The 20,038-nt window shown below is 39.8% G+C and overlaps 1 protein-coding gene across 7 annotated transcripts in view; it reads right to left on the bottom strand.

Annotated features, from left to right (window-relative positions):
• Positions 1-3,447: 3,447 nt before the first annotated feature.
• The window catches only part of ZCCHC7 (zinc finger CCHC-type containing 7), a 239,722-nt gene continuing 223,131 nt past the window's right edge, over positions 3,448-20,038 (bottom strand). For 6 of the 7 annotated variants that reach the window (XM_054519693.2, XM_054519697.2, XM_024252073.3 and 3 more), the window contains 3 exons: positions 12,163-12,258; positions 6,797-6,911; positions 3,448-4,785 (listed from right to left, as the gene is read on the bottom strand). In XM_054519693.2, coding sequence (XP_054375668.1) covers positions 4,352-4,785; positions 6,797-6,911; positions 12,163-12,258 — 645 coding nt within the window. In that variant the 3' untranslated portion in view covers positions 3,448-4,351. The remainder of the gene's footprint in view (positions 4,786-6,796; positions 6,912-12,162; positions 12,259-20,038) is intronic. The other variant, XM_063714144.1, reaches the window with a different exon arrangement.

A 20,038-nucleotide genomic window follows, 5' to 3' on the forward strand; every position in this document is an offset into this window, starting at 1 on the left:
AGGGCAACTTTGAGGTGTGGCCTACACTCTTTCTAGCGTTCCCTGTGAGTCTGAAAGTTCCTCTTTGTGAGACATGACTTGATAAACATCCAGCTTTGCTTCCTTCTCTTCTTTTCCCTGTCTCACTTCCCTCCCCACTCCTTTACTGGGTTTTCATGGAATCATTTCCCAGGAAATCATTTTAAGAAGTAACTTAGGCCGGGCACGGTGGCTCACGCCTATAATCCCCAGCACTTTGGGAGGCCGAGGTGGGTGGATCACGAGGTCAGGAGTTCGAGACCAGCCTGGCCAACATAGTGAAATGCCGTCTGTACTAAAAATAGAAAAATTGGCTGGGCGTGGTGGCACATCCCTGTAGTCCCAGTTACTTGTGAGGCTGAGGCAGAAGAATTGCTTGAACTTGGGAGGTGGAGTTGCAGTGAGCTGAGACCATGCCATTGCACTCCAGCCTGGGTGACAGAGTGAGACTCCGTCTCAAAAAAAAAAAAAAAACGTAACATATATTAAACGAACAGAAAAACTTTTGGCTCAAATCACACACCAATCAGCTTCATCCTGTGATTCACTGCATGGCAATGTGTAATAAATCACCAAAACATTGGTACTTCTTTGAAATGGAAAGTCCAACTGTGAGATCTAAGGGCCTATGTTGGATTTGGTGAGGGCTCCTACAGCCTAATGACATTCTGACCCAATTAAGTGTTCCATCTGATTAGTCTCCAACTCTTTCCTCCCCTCACTAGCTGAATCCCTTTGTTCTCACACCACAGTTCTATATTTTTCTTGCCACGGCTCACGCCATAGCCTGGCACTCTAGTGTTTGTTTCCACGATTCCTAAACTATTAACTTCCCTCAGCTGGCTGAGTCTCCAGTGGTGGCCCGGATCCTCCACAAAGTGGTCCAGACTGTAGACCTTTATGCCATGGAACTAGTGTTCCTTATTTCACATGAATGGCCATGTCCGACCAATCTCTCAAACACTGGCAATATGATGAAATGCAAAGCCTTGTAAGACAAGGGCACATCCTGTTAGATATGGAAGGCAACGTGAACTCTCTCTCAAGTGAACAGAATTCCATCTGAGAAATAGTTGGGGTTTCAACTAGGGTTTCTGAACCTCAGCGCTATTGACATTTTGGGCCAGATTCATTGTGGGAAGCTAGTCTGTGCATTGTAGGATATTTAGCAACATCTCTGGCTTCTACTTATTAGATGCCAGCAGCATCCTCCTTTTGTTGAGAAAGCGAAGCATGATAAGACCAGGGGATCAGGACAGCTATAAATAAATGAAAGGCTCCCTTATTTTGTATGTAATTTTTTGTTGGCAGAAGAATTTTCAGTTGTTTCCTATGAGAAGCTTCTCTCCACATCTTTTAAAAATAGATTTTCCCTATATTGCTAATCCTGTCTCTCCTTACACAAACAAACCCACATCAATCTTTTCACTGCAGCACTAATGAATAATGTTTCTTTGCTGCCCATCAGTGGCAAAGAGAAAAGGGAACGGCAATATTCCATGTGATTGTGGGAATGGGGAGATGAATACTCACAAACGCCAGGGACATATAAATGATGGGGGAAGAATCTGACTTGGGAATATAATTTGGCATCATGTATTAAAACTTTTATGAAATATATGCATGCTCTCTGACCTTAAATTCCATTTTATCACAATTGAATAAATGGAGAAGATATTATGTAGAAGAATTTTTCAAAAATAATAAAAATTAGAAACAAAATGTTCAACAGGGAGCTGATTAAATCATGGCACAGCCATATAATAGAACATCATGCAAAAGTGCAGACATGTATTTGTTCCCAATGTAAGTGAAAAACAGGTTACAAAACAATGTATACATAGGTATAGAAAAGTCTGAAAAAAAGACACTAATAATTTTAACTACATTTTTGTGTGAAAGAATCACATATGATTTGTTTTTAACATTTTTCCCCCTTAAAATGATTACATAATCTTTGTATAACAGAAAAATAACGAGCTACTAATAAGTACTGCAAATAGCAAGGTCCATGAAAGCAAGACTTTCCATGGAGAAAATGGGAGACTGGTTTCCCTTGCTCTATTTTGAGAACGCCAAACACAAACCAAGGTAGAACCCAAGACAGGAGCCACTCAAGCTGCTTCAAATCGAAGTTGGGCCAGAGGTAAGATGTTTAGAATCTTCTTAATCCTACCAACTATACAGATCTTTACTGTTTTGGACATTGGCTTTTCTTCTCTTGTATTTATCCATGTAAAGTCTTATTTGATTAATGGTTGAATCTATACATATTTTAAACTCCTCATTGCTGTATGAAGAGTCTATATGTTAATAAACTGACTGACTGATTCACCTTAACTGAACATTTGGTGTAACAGCTGGGGGCAAGGGAAATGAAGAGGAAATGAAGCGAAGACTCCTCCATGTTTCTGTTCTTCTCTTACCAAGAAATGAAGACTGTATCTTCATACCCACAGGTGAAGTAGCTCAGCATCCTTTCCTATCTGCATGTAAATACATGGACCCAATGGGTAAATTATACCCTAGAACAAAATGTTTGTCTGTTAGTTTTGGGAAAAAATAAGATAATGTGCAGAGACAAACAGAAAAAAAAGCACTTCCTTTCTCTCCTTCTCCAAACAATCTGCTATGTAGGAAAGAACCTAAAGAACGGCAATCCTATTTCTGCCCTGAAAGGAGATGCCTTAGGATCAGAAGGGGTACTTGTTTTACCATATGAGTAATAAGCCATGTTTGCCTCAAGTCCTACTGGAGAATAATGCCAATTATCTCAAGGTTTTCCACTTCCATGACACTTTTTTTATGGCTGCCACATTTAGCAAGTTGTTAAAAAAAACCCTGGTTGCTTACTTTAGGGTGAAAACAACTCTAGCTATGCATCAACATATAATAAAGTTAGCTGAAATCTATGCAGCAACAGGCAAAGTGGTAGACTAAACTCTGTGATCCTACAATTTGCACTAGCGCTGATTTGAGAGGACAGAATTCTTCCTTCTTCTCAGAAAGATGAGAGATGATTCTGCCAGAAATAGAGGAATCTGCATACTTCCCAAAGAGTAAAATACAAATTTAAGAACCTGACATTATAAAATTGTCCTATTTAATTGATTTCATACCATTTTATTCTGGCAGAGAGCTTGCACTTGGGCAAAAATGGCATTTTTGATTCCAGTCTATAAGGATTTTATAACTTTATCCAGCTGCCCAACACAACTATGCCAAGGCCGGGAGTGATGGCTCACGCCTGTAATCCCAGCACTTTGGGAGGCCAAGGAAAGAGGATCACTTGAGCTCAGGAGTTTGAGACCAGCCTGGACAACACAGTGAGACCTTGTCTCTACAACAAACAAACAAACAAACAAACTAAACATAACTATGCTCTGTCACTCAAACTCTCATTGTCTTTTTACATAATAAACACATGTATTTACTCTCTTTCAGATATTTTATTTTTCTTAGTCTGACATTAGGCTATGAGAAGTACAAAAGATCCACAAGTACAAAAAAATCTGTAGAGCTTTGCGGTAGTTGAAAAAAATGCAAGAGAACAAAACAATTTTTTGAGTAATATTCATCTCTGCAGATCTGAGTGACAGTCCGCTTGAAAAACTGCTGTAAAAGTGGTAAAAAATGATTTCATTGTGATTATGTTAAAATTTTTGATGTCTCTTTTACTTGTTTAGGAAATCTGTCTTCTGACATTTATACTGGATAGTTCTTTTCCTGTATTTTGCTGAAGCTCAATTCCCTGCCTCTTCAGGGCTTCAATGATGACACTTTTGTTTTTACAGTCAGCTAGTGATGTTTTGTCCAAAGGAAGATTCTGACAACAGCTTCAGCAGCAAGAAAATCTGGATATAGGTTTATAGTTATTGTCCTTTCCAAAGTAAAAAAAAAAAAAAAAAAAAAAAAAGTTGAAAAATATTGATGACTTTTTCTTAGTGTTAATTTCTCTTCCTGCAAGGATTTAATTTCATACTCATGTTGAGGATGAATTACCTTTGATGCAGTTTTTTTTTCCAAAGTATTTTTAAAAAGCTTTCTTGAAAAGATGAATTCTTCTACCTATCCCTAGGATTCTGAGTAAAGATGACATATTGGAATAGGAGAAGTCCAGGTTTATCTTTGTACTTTCTTACCTAATATCCTGTTGGACATAGAGAATTGAGATCTCCATGGATATTCAGTAACTCTAGGAATGGCTGAAATTAAAAAAACAAAACAAAAAACTCACTTTATTTAATCATAGATAATAAACACAATGCCAGAAGGTTATAGACACAAAGGCCAAATGAACAATGAAAAGCCACATCAGAGGCTGCCTGACGGCTTAAGACTTTTTTTTTCTCTGCTTAATAAGAAATAAGTTATCATTGTCATCATCTTCCAAGCACCTCTCCTTTTTCTTCTGCTTGCCCCTCTTGCCCTCCTTGGGAGACTTGTCTTCTCTTGACGTGTGGTAATGTGATGAACGGTGAAAGGGCTTAGAAGGCTTCTGGGTTTTAAAACTGCCAGGAGAAGAGTAGGTTTTGGGGCCCCTGGGAAAATCCTCATCCACTTCACGATGTCTGTCAGCCTTCCTGTGCTTCTCCCAGTTTCTATTCTTGTTCTTCATTTCTTTTTGTGTTTCTTTATTTTCTTGAGGCCACCTGTTGCTTTTCCACGAGGTACGGCCCTTCCTTATATCATGGTGGGGGTTCTCATTTGCTGCTTTTATATAAGGTAGCTTGGATGGCTCTGGGATAACCCCATTTTTCTTGAGTACTGAAAAATATAAAAGTATTTTTGCATATTCAGCAGCTAAACAGTCCATGCTGAGCTTTCCTAAGTGTAAATAACTTAACAGACAGGGAAGCTAGACATTTAAACATGTTAACAATATGACATCACTCACTAAAAATTAAATAGTTGTAGCTCTAAGTTTCTGATTGCTAAAAATGAAACACATTCAGAAATCCAATGATAGTTAATTATCCTTTTCAACAGTTTAACAAGGTTAAGCAATGGAGATGAGGACCAGTAAGAACAGTAATCATCTTAGCTTTGTGAAGAAAAGTCATGTCTGACCAATACAAGTTTCCCCAATGATGAAGAGTCAGCCTTTGAAAATAAGGCAAAGCAAGATTTATAAAATGGCCTTTTGATGGTCTCATATGACATTTCAACTACCCTCTAAAGATAAGGCCTGGCCACAGTACTTTTAGGTGGATGCCAAACTGCCCAAGAGATTATTCCTCCAGGGTAGAGATCACTGGCTTTGAGGAGTGTGTGTGAGTGCATATGTGTGCAGGTATCTTAGAGGTTTTAGTGATAAAACTGATGTTATGTTTTGTCAGAGCTTGATACACTTAATACGAATCTCTGATAGTGATTCTGATACAGGTAGGTGGGAGATGAGGTTACAGTGAGAGATGAAAACTAGCAGTCAATAGAATCTTTAAAGATTAAAAAAGTGGCCAATAAAAACTTTAAGCACAGACTTTTATTATAAAAATTTCAAGGGATCATAGTGAACACCTCAAAGTGGATTTATGCTACAGATGTCGATACAACTAGCTAAAAAAAAAAACCAAAATGGTTTTTCTAATTATAAAAGTTATAACTGCTCATTATAGAAAACTTGGAAAAAACAGATAAGTATAAAGAACATAAAAAACAGAAAGCACATATAATCCTTTAATCTAGAGATGACACTGTCATGCAATTCTTTTTAATCTCTAATTTGGTTGCCTAATCATAATCTACAACTACTATAACTTCTCCATACAGCTGACCCTTGCACAATGAGTTTTAACTACATGGGTCCACTTAAATGTGGATTTTTTCAACCAAATGAGGATTGAAAATACACCATTCCACAGATTAGAAACTTGTGTATATGAACGGCTACTTTTTCCTATACTCAGGTTCTGCAGAGTCAACTATGGGACATAAGTATGTGCAGATTTTGGTAAATGAGGAGGCTCCTGGAACCAATATCCAGGGATAGCTGTAGATGACATACATTTTATATTAAATGTGTAAAATATGCAGGAGCTGGGAGAGTAATAACTCTATTTTCCTCAGAATTAGTACCTTCATTTTGGAAAGGTCCTGAACTAAGAATCCAGAAGAGAAAAAGGCCAAAAGAGTCAGAAAATAAGGTATAGAACAAACTAAAAAAATACAGAACTGTTTCATTTTTAAAGCAAGAAAGATAACTTGGAAAACCACCTTGAAGTGAATAACAAGAAAAAACAGAGGTAGAGAAAACTTAAATGATAAGATATTAATTTGGTGATAAAGAACAATGTTTGCAACAGTAAGTACAGAAACCATAGAGGTGGTTGTGAACTTGGAGCTCTGCTTGCAGCGGTGGCCTATAACAAATGACTTCTTCAGGGAAGCTCCAGGAATAACTTAGCAGGAAAGCCTTTCTTTCCATAAAAAAAAAACTGGAGAAATACAAATGGAAAAAAAATAACTACCTGTCAAACAGAAAAATCTCAAAAGAGCCTTTAAAAACTCTGCCTACATAGATGGATAGCAATATTTTCTGGACATTTCCTAAAATGATCACTGTAAAAAAATGTTTACTGTGAGGAGATTGCAACATGGGATTATTTCTGAAGTGGGTGCTTGGTTTCTGGAGATCATGAAAGTTCCAGTTTCTTTGGTAATTATTAAAAATACTTTCTATGCTAACCAATGACCCCCAAAGCAGGCAAAGACAGTACAAACAAAGAAATTTAGAAACTACTGCAAACGTGATCTAACAAGAAGTCTAGCAACATACCTTTTATTTTTTGTTTTAGTCTCTTTTCTCTCTCCTGAATTTCATATTTGTCATCATAGTAGCAGATGAATGGAGATACTGGAGACGGGTCATACACTTCTCTTTCTGGACATTCCTACAAATTGCATTTAAAATTATGATGTCACATGGTCACACTGTTCAAAAACCTTTTTGCAAGATTCTGGAGCATGTTAATTAGAAATGAGCCCCATATCACTGGTACCTTATGTGGTGGCTGTAGGATATGGTCCTTGCTGGGGTGTTGGGAGGGTCACCCAGCCCTAAACCCCACTGCGTTATGATATTCTTTCAAGCTTGAGTTTTCTTCCCTTACTTCTTTACCTATGAAACCCTTCGTATTTTTTCAGCCTTTTCTGCCTAACTCCTTTTACAGTCTGAGGTAGCAGCCTTGCCGCTCTGTTAGTGGGTTTGTTATTCGGCCTCATGTTAGTATTACTCCTTTGCTTGTCCATCACTTCCAACAGCCTTCTATCAAGTTCTTTTCCATCTCTTCTTCCTATCCCCAAAATGTGGATATAAGTTCTAAGTCCTTTGCTCTTTTTTTCTAGATACAAATGGTTTGCAAGCTTATTTTAACTCAACATTCACTGCTTATAGGGGTAGTGATTCTTAACGGTGGGGGGTAGGTTGGTGGTAGGTTATGCCTAGTTTAAAATTGTTCCTAGGTAATTGTGAGACACCCCAAAAGAAGTTTCTTGCTTCCCCCACCCAAGTTGAAATCCCTACTCTTACTCATTTTCCCAGGACAGCTTCCTACTTGCATGACTCTGGCCTCTACACAGCTAGTATTTCCCAAATCCACAGCCTTTGGCCTGAACCACTCACCACATAGCAGGCTTTTGTTTATCATGATCTGTGACACAGATCCATTCAGCATGATTGAAATCTTTTCTTTTGGAACTTTCCCCTTTCTGCCTCTGCCATCTTGCCTAAAAGTTACTTTAAAATGTTGTTTCTTAGCTAAGTAATGAAAAACAATTAGAATATATTTTAAAGAGTAGGTGAAAAATCCACATAAAATTAAGCCAAGTCTGAACTAGCCAAGCTAGTAGCCAAACATTTATGTACTTAATTTGTACAGTTAAAAAATTATAAATCATTCTAAACACACAATTAAGTATAAAAAATAATTAAAAACCTATATTCACCCTTATATAAAACCGTAACATTTTACCTTAGTTGCCTGTTTCTCCCCCAAGAATAAAGTATTACTGATATAACTGAAATCCTCCGTGTAAGTCCTTCCCATTTTGCACTCATCTCCTTCCCTTTCCAGAAGTTACCACTGTCATCAAGTTGAAGTCGGCCATTCTCATGTGTTTTTATACACTTACTGACGAATATTCCAATGAGCAGTGATGTAAGTTTTAAGTTTCAGACTTCATAATTTTTATTTGTTTTTTGTAGAGGCAAGGTCTCATATGTTACCCAGGCTGGTCTCAAACTGGCAGCCTCAAGGGGTCCTTCCAACTTGTCATCCCAAAGTGTTGAGATGACAGGCGTGAGCCACAGTGCCTGGCTTTATTCAATTTCTTTAATGGTATTGGTTCAGTTGATTTGTTCTTCTTGAGTCAGTTTGGTTAATTTATATATATATTTTAGAGTTATTTGCATTTTCAGATTTAACTTTATGAAGTAGTCTTATAATTTAAAAACATTTATATAGTATCTTAAGTTACTCACTTTCCACTCATTGTTTATTAGTACCTTTTCTTTTTCTTTTAGTAGTTTTTCCAGAAGTTTCTCTTTTGTTTGAAAAGTTTTCAAATAATCAGCTTTTGGTTTTGTTGATGCTGTTCACTTTTCTATTTCAATAAGTTCGGTTCTAATCTTTATCATTTCCATCCTTCTGCTATCTTTAGATTTATCTGTTGTGACTATCTGGATTATTTAGATTTTTTTTTTTTGTCGGGGGGAGGGTCCTAGAGGTTATATGGCAAATTTACATGGTAACATAAAGAAACGCTTTTTTTGGCAGGGCATGGTGGCTCATGCCTGTAATCCCAGCACTTTGGGAGGCCGAGGCGGGTGGATCACCTGAGGTCAGGAGTTCGAGACCAGCTGGCCAACATGGTGAAACCCCAGCTCTACTAAAAATACAAAAAAAAAAAAAAAAAAAAAAAAAAAATAGCCAGGCGTGGTGGCACATGCCTATAATCCCAGCTACTTGGGAGGCTGAAGTAGGAATAGCTTGAACCTAGGAGGTGGAGGTTGCAGTGAGCCAAGACTGTGCCACTGCACTCCAGCATAGGCAACAAGGGCGAAACTCTGTCTCAAAAAAAAAAAAAAAAAGAGCAAATTATGATTATGCAAAGGTAACAGAGGTCTTGATACACTCAACTAATACTCATTTCAGCAGAATCTTTAACTCTCCCAGCCCCTGCTCCCCGTTTCACACCCTCCTGGAGTAATCTTTGTACAGTGACTGCTGTTGTCCTTGCTTCCCCAGCTAGAGAGTGAGTGAAATTAGGGAAGGGCAATGTCATATTCACCTTAGATCTAGTCTTTCACATGAGGAATCCATTCAATAATAGTATCTGTAAGGCTGGATTTCTGACATTGAAAGGGAGGGGGTTCACAGACATCTTTAACCACCTGCATAGTTCCCTATTTGGGTCTTGTATGGTCTAGACTGATGTGACTACACAGAGCTATATAATACTACAAATGTTTTCCAAAGCTAAATGTAAATTATATTTTGATTATCCACATCGCTGGTCCCCTCCATTAGCACAGACAATTGATAGTTGGCTATATAATTTATCTACTATTCTGGATTAGCCACACCAATGATCTTCTTCATTAGTGTAAATAATCTAGAGTTCCTCATCTATGGCAGTCATGAGGCTGCCAAATTTGCTTTATTGTAAATTAAAAATTATCTAAATCTAGATTTTAGGGATAAATTCCACATGCTTTTAATATATTTCCTATCTGCCTTAACAGAAGTGACTAGTAAGCATCCAACTATAATTGTTTTTCTTTAATTGAACAAACATAAATGCTAAAATTATACCCCTCTGCTTTACAGAGGTAAGCAAGCAAAAATTGTACATCTATGTGATTTGTGTGGTAATGGAAAGCTTATGTGAATATGTTCCCTAAAAGACGTTGACAACATCTGAATGTTTAGTAACGAGGAATGGACAGAGCAGTAAAAGATCTAGAGATGATAATTCTGTAAAAGAAGTCTTCTTGGCTGGGCATGGTAGCTCACTTCTGTAATCTCAACACTTCGGGAGGCCAAGGAGGGAGGATTGCTTGAGGCCAGGAGTTTGAGACCAGCCTGGGCATCATAGTGAGACCTTGTCTCTACAAAAAATAAACAAAATTAGCTGGACACAGTGGTGTGTGCCTGTAATCCCAGCTACTCGAGAGGCTGAGGTGGGAGGATCACTTGAGCCTGGGAGGTCGAAGCTGCAGTGAGCTGAGATAGTGCCCACTGCACTCTGAACCCTGTCTCAAAAAATGTCTTCTCTACTTGGTGCTGAGAGATTTCCTGTACAACTTCTCTGCTTTGGAGATAAAGAAATGGGACCAAAGAGAAAAAATGGGTTGTTTACGTCACATGGTTGAGTCAGTAGCAGAGCAAAAACTGCAACTGAGGCTCAAAGCCTCATCCTGGCTTTCATAAGCTATGTCTCACCCCCACGGTTGCTGCTGCACCAATATGGAAGATAAACTTTATCTGTTTATGGATTCTGTTCAGCACTTTCCTTCTCCAGTTGCCCTACAATGTAGGTCTCCAGCTCCCAAGATCTACACCAGTCATGTGTCATAGTTGGAATTCAAGTGGTAACCTGCAATACCACTCACCCCATCCTATTGCTCATACTTCTCATTCTGAGGACTCCCAACACTGCATGCTTTCTGCCTCCTGACACCAGATCTGGTTTGATATTAGTTTATCTTGGTTTCTAGGCTACTAGAAGCCTACCTGGAGACTGGGAATAATACATTCCTTTTTAAGAATTTTCTACTTTCTGTGCCACTGCCTTTCCTCCACTGCCTCAAGATTCCCAGAAGTATGGGCTCTGAGCCTATTCTTATTACATCCTTTCTCTGAAATGAGCTGCTGCTGCTTCATACTTAATGTGGCATCTGCCTAGTAGCCTCATGCCCAGCTCTCAGCAAGAAGCTTCTTCTGCTTTGACACCTCAGCATCTAGAACACACGTAGTTTGGCCTTTTCAGCTGGGGTTAGGGAATATGTTGGCTGGATAGGGAATCTGGGCATTTGTGGGGTAGGTGAGCAAGTCAATGATGCAGCATCTGTTTTTTCACCACTGAATGCCAGGGTTTACATGTATGTGATGTAGACTTAACTGAACATTGTACCAGGGAAAACTGGAGAACTATGTAGAAAATCTAAAATCGGGCTGGGCACAGTGGCTCACGCCTGTAATCCCAACACTTTCGGAGGCCGAGGCGGGTGGATCATCTGAGGCCAGCAGTTCGAGACCAGCCTGGCTAACATGGTGGAACCTCGTTTCTACTAAAAAAAATACAAAAAATTAGCTGGGCATGGTGGCATGCGCCTATAATCCCAGCCACTCGGGAGGCTGAGGCAGAAGAATTGCTTGAACCCAGGAGGTGGAAGTTGCAGTGAGCCGAGATCGCGCCATTGCACTCCAGCTTGGGCAACAAGAGCAAAACTCTGTCTCAAAAACAAAAACAAAAACAAACAAAAAAACACAACGGAAATCTAAAATTGGCCAGGTGTGGTAGCTCACGCCTGTAATCCCAGCACTTTGGGAGGCCAAGGCAGGTGGATCACCCGAGGTCAGGAGTTCAAGACCAGCCTGACCAATATGGTAAAACCCCGTCTCTACTAACAACACAAAAATTAGCTGGGCGTGGTGGCAGGCGCCTGTATTCCCAGCTACTTGGGAGGCTGAGGCAGAAGAATAGCTTGAACCCGGGAGAAGGAGGTTGCAGTGAGCTGAGATTGCACCACTGCACTCCAGCCTGGGAAACAGCAAGACTCCGTCTCAAAAAAAAAAGAAAATCTAAAATCATGCTATGGCTGTGTCAAAGCAATTGTGTTTGTAAGAACTCATGAGAACTGCTATCATACTGTCGACTATTATATTTGTTTGATTTTATGAACTATATTAGTTTTATCCCAACCTGTTCATGTACATGTAACATAATTAGAGGAATATGCTCTGATAGCTTGTTACTCTAGCAGGGAGGGGAGGGGTAAACCAGTTGAAAATATATTAAGTCCTACTTTAATGTTTATTAAAAAGTAAGTAATTAGAGTTACATTCTTTTTGAGTTCATCTTTCAGAAAACACTCCCTGACAACAGAATGCTTCATGTCCAAATGTCGCTCAAACTTACGTGTCCATAATGGCCTTTTTGCGCGCAGTGATAGCAATATGCTAAGGCTGATGGTCTTGAAGGGGTCTTCGGCTTTTTGGGTGGTCCAGGTTTGGTCTGCAACATGAATATTTGTGAGGGTTTGTTGATATTAGAAGAAAATTAAAACCTCATTCTTTCCAAAAGAGCTTTATATAGGTAAGGGATTCCTTAGAAGTTTCTTAGAGTTTCGTATGGAGACCTGTATTCAGGCGATTCCATATATTAAAGTATATAACATGGTAAGAACAATTCTTTTACTCTTAATGTCAATGTGTGCCTTCCTCTCCTCCTTCCCTCCTCATTCAATTTGGCATTGTGCCAAGTATTGTGTTCGGTATCCAACACAGCATAATGGGCCAGCAGAACATGAGAGGCATATACATAATCACAAAACAATGTCAATACAGTGACAGTAGTATGTACAAGGCATTAATGGAGTGGTGAGGGGGACTCCCCCACCAGCGGATGGGGTTAAAGAAGGGTCAGAGAAAGTTTCCCTGCAGGTGTAAAACTTAAATTTACTCTCAAATTAGGTGTAAATCAAATGGAGAATCTTAGGCAGAGGGAACAGAATGAACAACGACATGGAACTAAAAAAGCATACATGCTACCAAAATATGACATACATAGCCAGGTGTAAATGGAAGACAAGGCTGGAGAAAGCAGGGCACAAGAATGGAGGGCCTTGTAAGTCAAGTAAAGGAGCATGAGCTTTATCCAGTTTTAAGTGTCGAAGTTAGGATAGTTGTAGTTTGGGCCAGGCATGGTGGCTCACACCTGTAATCCCAGCACTTTGGGAGGCCGAGGTGGGCGGATCACAAGGTCAGGAGTTCAAGACCAGCCTGGCCAGCATGGTGAAACCCCGTCTCTAATAAAAATACAAAAATTAGCTGGGCATGGTGGTGTGCGCCTGTAGTCCCAGCTACTTCAGAGGCTGAGGCAGGAGAATCGCTTGAACCTGGGAGTCGGAGGTTGCAGTGAGCCAAGATCGCACCAATGCACTCCAGCCTGAGCGGCAAAAGCGAGACTCCGTGTCAAAAAAAAAAAAAAAAAAAAAGAAAGAAAGAAAACTGGTATCACTTGGTCATTGAAAAGATGTGGGGAATGAGGGAAAGGAAAAATCAGGATGCCTCCAGATTTTGAACATGGGTGAACAAGGATTGATTCAGAAAAAGTAGAAAAAGAAAAGAGGAGCAAGTTTAGAGGGAAAGTTGATGAAGACTGTCTTGGATATGGAGTATCTACGTAAGGATCTCCAGGAGGCAGTTTCTATGTAGAGACAGAAGAGTCTGAGCTGAAGAGCAGATCTGAAAGTAATCAGCATAAGAGTGAAGGCTGAAATCACTAGAGTGGACAGGATCACCATGGACAGTGTAAGAGTGGCTGTGGGCTGAGGAAGGAACCCTGAAGACATCAATGTTTAAGGGGTGGGCAGAGGAGCCTGTGAAATGGACATAGAAGGGAAGGTTAAAGGATGCAGAGACATAGGAGAATACAGTAACAGACTTTAGAGAGTTTTTTCAAGAAGGATGAACTGATCTACAATGTTAAATATAGCAGAGAGGCCTAGTGAGATTAGGACTGAGAAACATCCATTTGAAGTGGCAACTGCTCACAGATAACCTTACTGTGAAAATTTTGAGATATTCTAGAAAGAGTACAAGGCAGCAGGATGAACAATAAAGTAATGCATACAAAGGTGGTAAAACTACAAAAAGAGCAAAGAAATCATTACTCATAAAAGCCAGGATCTGTGAACTTAACCCGGAATTTTTTTTTCTTTAAAGCCAGGTTACTTCCAGTGAGGAGAAACAGCACACAGGATATTGGCATAGCTGCAATTTTCTGTTACTTCAACATGGCAATAGTTAACTTGTGTGTGTATTACATAACAGATTTATTCTTTTGCATATGTATTTTACATACTTTTCAGTATGTATATTAGGTTGGTGCAAAGGTAACTGTAATTGCAGTTTCTGCCATTTAATAAGCAAGAACCTCAATCACCTTTGCACTAACCTATTATTTCAGAATAAAAAATGTTTTAAAAAATTGAATGGAAGTTGTAGGAGAGAGAAGTTATATATTGAGAAGCATGAAGGGGCAGAATAAGATGAAGCAGTACCCAGGAAGGGGATCTGGTGGAATCTGTTTATAGAATGGGAAAGACTTGAACATCTGGGAAAGATAATGGAGATGGAGAAGTTGAAACCAGAGGAGGAAAGGAGATGATGGACACAGACCTCTGAGGAGGTGGTGGCTGTAAACAGGGGGAGAAAAACCTAACCCCTGCACACCCCCACGTTTTGTGGAGACTGGAAGAAAAGTTAAGGATCGGCTTAAACGCGGATCACTTTATTTCTTATGTTGTTTAGTGAGAGTCTTTAACAAACAGTGCTAGTCTGCCAACTAATTTTTTTTTTTTTTTTTGGACACGGTCTTCCCCTGTTACCCAAGCTGGAGTTCAGAGGCACAATCATGGCTCACTGCAGCCTCGACCTCCCGGGCTCAAGCGATCCTCCCAGTTCAGCCTCCCAGGTAGCTGAGACCACAGGGGTGCACCACTACGCCTGGCTACTTTAATTTTCATATTATTGTTTTTTAAATTTTTGGTAGAGACAGGGTCTCACTATGTTGCCCAGACTGGTCTGGAACTCCTGGGGTCAAGTGATCCTTTCACCTTGGCCTCCTAAAGTGCTGAGACTGCAGGCATGAGCCACCATGGCCAGCCCTAATTTTGTTTTTTCTTTGAGACAGCATCTCGCTCTGTCGCTCAGGCTGGAGTGCAGCAGCACAATCTCAGCTCACCGCAACTCCACCTCCTGGGCTCAAGCAGTCCTTGGGTTTCAGCCTCCTGAGTAGCTGGGACCACAGGTGCTTGCCACCACGCCCAGCTAATTTTTGTATTTTTAGTAGAGATGGGGTTTTGCCATGTTGCCTAGGCTGGTCTCAAACTCCTGGGCTCAAGTGAATTGCTTGCCTTGGCCTCCCAAAGTACTGAGATTACAGCCAATGTGCCCAGGCCCCCTAATTTTGTTTTTAATGTTGCAAACAGGTGTTTTGTAAAGGTTTTATTTCCTTGATATAGGAAAATAATAAATAGGTTATAAAAATCTTCTTCAGGTCAGGCACAGTGGCTCATGCCTATAATCCCAGCACTTCGGGAGGCCGAGGTGGGTGGATCACCTGACGTCAGGAGTTTGAGATCAGCCTGACCAACATAGAGAAACCTCATTTCTACTAAAAATACAAAAATTAGCTGGGCGTGGTGATGCATGCCTGTAATCCCAGCTACTTGGGAGGCTGAGGCAGGAGAATCGCTTGAACCTGGGAGGCGGAGGTTGCAGTGAGCAGAGATCGTGCCATTGCACTCTAGCCTGGGCAACAAGAGCGAAACTCTGTCACAAAAAACAAAACCCAAACCCAAACCCAAACCAAACCAAACCAAAACAAAAAAAAATACTTCAAACAACTTTACTTTCAGCTCTTATTCCCTAAAATGAAAAACTGTAGCAAAACAATAACCTCAATAATCTTTTCTACTGAAAGCTACACAAAATGGAATTTACGACCTCAGGTATTATCAATTGGGATATAATAAAAATAACAAGTGTTTTATATTCTGCAATTAAAAATGGGGTTCATAAATTAAGACTAGCTAAAAGTCATTAAACAGAGTTTGTTTTTTTTTTTTTTTTGAGATGGAGTCTTGCTCTGTCACTCAGGCTGCAGCACAGTGGCACGATCTCGGCTCACTGCAACCTCGGCCTCCTGGGTTCAAGCGGTCCTCCTGCCTCAGCCTTCAGAGTAGCTGGGATTACAGGCACATGCCAGCATGCCTGGCTAATTTTTGTATTTTTAGTAGAGATGAGGTTTTGCCATGTTGGTCAGGCTGGTCTTGAACTCCTGCTTCAGGTGATCCGCCTGCCTCAGCCTCCCCAAATGCTGGGATTGCAGGCATGAGCCACCACACCCAGCCTAAACAGAGTTTTAACAGGTACGCATGTAAGCCGTGTATCCCTTATTGCAGTGGTTCACAAATTTCTTCAGCTAGAACACTGTGAAGACATGAAATTATTAAGCAGAAATGATTTTTCACCCACAAAGATAGCTATATTATTTGACGTGACATCAAATTGCAGCCACAAGCATACATGGCTTAAGAGAAATAAAAACAAAAGAGATGATGTCATAGATATGAAGGCAGAATGGATGTTTCAAGGAAGAAACCGTTAAAAGCTACTGATGGGTTATATAAGATGAAGACTATGAAATCCACTGGACTTAGCAAATAGGAAGTTGTTGGCAAGTGGAGAAACTATTGTGAGTAGTTTCTTTTGAGGGGTAGAGGTACAAGCCGGATTGTAATGGATTTATTATAAGTAGAAAGCTGCTGAAGAACAGAACATAGATCACTTTTCCAAGAAACTAGGCTGTGTATGCAAGAAGGGAAGGGGACAAGTAGAGCAGAATATAAGTCGAAGGATGCCTCCATCAGTGAGATTTACCAGAATGCTGGGCCCATGGCATGAGTGTATGCATGCATTCCTTCATTAATTTGTTCAAAAAATAATTATTGAGGGCCTAATACATGCCAGACATTGTTCTAAGATCAGGTAACTGAGAAGTGAGCAAGATAAAAGTCATTGCTCACGTCTCTAGTGGTGGAAGATAAACAGAGCCAATAATACACAAACATACAAAATATTAGCAAAAAATAGTATGCAAACAATTACAATAGTTATATGAATGAGAATCACTAGTGATGACTTAGATTGACTTTTTGGGGGAAGCCTCAACTAGGATGGTCCTTTCTTATAACAAGAAAAGCCATGTATGTGATGTCTGGGAAACACCACTCTTGGCGTAAGGCATGAGGAACGAGTAGTACAAAGTCCTATGGTAGGAACAAACTTACCATATTTGAGGATTTGAAAAAAATACCTGGAAATTTGGAAGTGGAGTAGGTGAAGGAAGAGTGAAACAGGAGGTTCTAGAGGACAGGGAGGGACCAGATCACCTAGGGCTTTATAAATCAGGGTGAAGAATATGGGATTTGTTTTAAGTGGCATGGGATGCCCATGATGGGTTTGAAGCTAATGGTAGGTGATCAATAACTAGCTGGTAGCTGTCAGCAGGGATTGTGATGATAAAAAGGATCATCCACTCTCCAAATAATAAATGCTCTCTGATAAGGTCTATGTTCACAAATATTTCTATTTATGTTTGTGCAAATATAAGACATAACTTATCTTTTAATTTAAGTTTTTTAGGAGATGGGGGTCTTGCTATGCTGCTGAGCTGGTCTCGAACTCCTGGGCTCAAGCAATCCTCCTGACTGACTTGGCCTCCAAAAGCACTAGGATTACAGAAGTGAACCACTGTGCCCAGCTGGTTTTACATTTTTTAATGGCTAAAATAATAATAATCACCACAGAATAGTTTGCAACACATGAAAATTATGTGAAATTCAAATTGCAGTGTCTATAAAGTTTTATTGGAACACAGACACACATATTAGTTTACAAATTTTCTATGGTTGATTTCATGCTATAAGGATAGAGTTATAACAGAGACCAAATGGCCTGCCAGGCTAAAATATTTACTACCTGGCTCTTTATATAAAAAGTTTGCTGACCCCTGACCTAGAACATAGGAAGTGCTCAACAAACAAAATAGGTGGTGAACGAGTAGGTATTAAAGACTTCAACAGAGAGTGGAAATAAGTTATGCACCAATAAAGGTGGCGAAAGTAGATACAAACACTGAAAATCTCTGCTACTAACTGAGCACACGAGAAAAAGTTTCATGGAATTTTTCCGAATTTAGTTACTTTATTGCCTAAATTTGAGGAAATAACAGGTAGTTCTCATGTATTTATCCCTTAGTAGGAATTTTTCATTCAAAAGTTATTGAGTTCCTACTTTGTACAACACATTGTAATAGACACTGGGAGGAATACGGAGATAACAGATGAAAGAGCAAATATAGTAAAGATTTTAAAAGATGAAAGCACTAGGGAGGAGGCCTACAAAATGGAATTAAGTGTGCATCAAATACATATTTTCCACTAAAAAACTGCATCAGCACAATTTCTTCTGAGATGCTGTTAGGCCACAGCATGAAAGAACAAATCATATGTCTTGCTGCTATAGAACAAATCCTAAATGAGTTATTTAGATTTTAAAGAATTAAATATTTTACAATCAGTAACATGCACATGGCACACAATTCAAAAGACACTAAGAGGTGTGGTGAGAAGTCTGTCTCCCACTTCTGTTCTCACTCAGTTCCCCTTTCCTCAACGGCAATTACTGTTACGAGATTCTCGTGTTCACAGAGACAGTACAGGCATATACAAGTGTATGGCTATGCGCATGTACTGTATATGTACACACACATAATACAAAGATATATGTTTGGCTTATTCAAAGAAAAAGCATGGAAGAAAAGTATTTTAAGGACTGGGGGCAATCAAGGGCAAAATTGGCAAACTCTTCCTAAGACCCAGATGCTCTGATAAAATTTAGTTATCCAATGCATTTTGGGATTATGTTCTAATGTGGGCTCCACTATTCACTGGCTATGTGACCTTAGTCAAGTTATTTACATGGTCTTTCCTTCATTTCACTCATCTGTAAAACGGGGATAATAACAGTTAGAGTGCTCCCTCATTAACAGTGCTGTGAGGCATAAATGAAACATACTCATCTTACATAACAACCTATCAGTAAAACCTGACCAGGTGACCACTTCCTCTTGCAACAGATTCTTCACTTAGCTTCCCAGACAACACGCTCTCCTAAGTTTTCTTCCACCTCACAGGCTATTTCTTCTGCAGTCTCCTTTGTTGGTTTCTATTCATCTCTCTGTCCAATTACACTGCAGTGCCCCAGGGCTCAGCCCTTAGACTGCTTTTCTTCTCTATTTAATCTGCTCTCATCTAATAGTATAGATTTACAATAACTTTTACCCTTGCCATTCTAAAATTCTATCTTCAGCCTTGATCTCTGTTAACTCTACACTCACGTATCTCTACTAGAATGTCTAACAGGCACCTCAAATTTAGTTAGTTAAAGTCAAATCCTGTTCTTCCCCCACCCCAAATATGTTCCTCCCAAAATCTTTCCCATCTCATCAGCAACTTTGTCCTTCCAGTTACTTAGGCCAAAAATGAACAACCTTAACTTGTCTCTTGCTTATACCTCATACCCAGCCCATCAGCAAAGCTTGTTGGCTCTGCAAATACATCCACCTCTTTCCACTCTACCAGTACTGTCCTGGTCCAATTACTCAACTCTCATTTGGATGATTACAAGAACATCATAACTGGTCTCTCTGCTTCCATCCCTGCCCTCTACAGCCTACTCTAAACAAAAGATGATCCTTATAGCATGCAAATCAGAACATATCACTCTTCAGCTCAAAACTCTCTAACAGCTTCTCATCTCAGAGAAAAAGCCAAAAACTTTACAATAGCCTGTAATTTGCATCCTCCCACCTCTCTAACCTCATCTCCTACTACCTTCCCTCACAGCAAGCCTGTCATGCTAGCCTTTTCACTGTTCTCTGAATACCCCAGACAAACTTCCACCTCAGCGCTTTGCACCAGCTACTTGATCTGCCTGCATCACTCTTCTCCCAGATTTAACATGGTACACTCCATCACTTCCTTCAAGCCTTGGCTCAAATGTCATCTCAGTAAGGCCTTCCTGACCACCCTATTTAAAATGGCTAGCTCCCTCCAATCTGTACTCCCTATCCTGCTGTACTGCCATTTTATTTTAAAAAGACCAACCAACCAACCAACCAAACCAACAAAACTCTCCATGGCACTTATCATATCTGACAGACT

This window comes from Pongo abelii, chromosome 13 (genome assembly GCF_028885655.2).
Source record: "Pongo abelii isolate AG06213 chromosome 13, NHGRI_mPonAbe1-v2.0_pri, whole genome shotgun sequence".
Lineage (NCBI taxonomy): Eukaryota > Metazoa > Chordata > Mammalia > Primates > Hominidae > Pongo > Pongo abelii.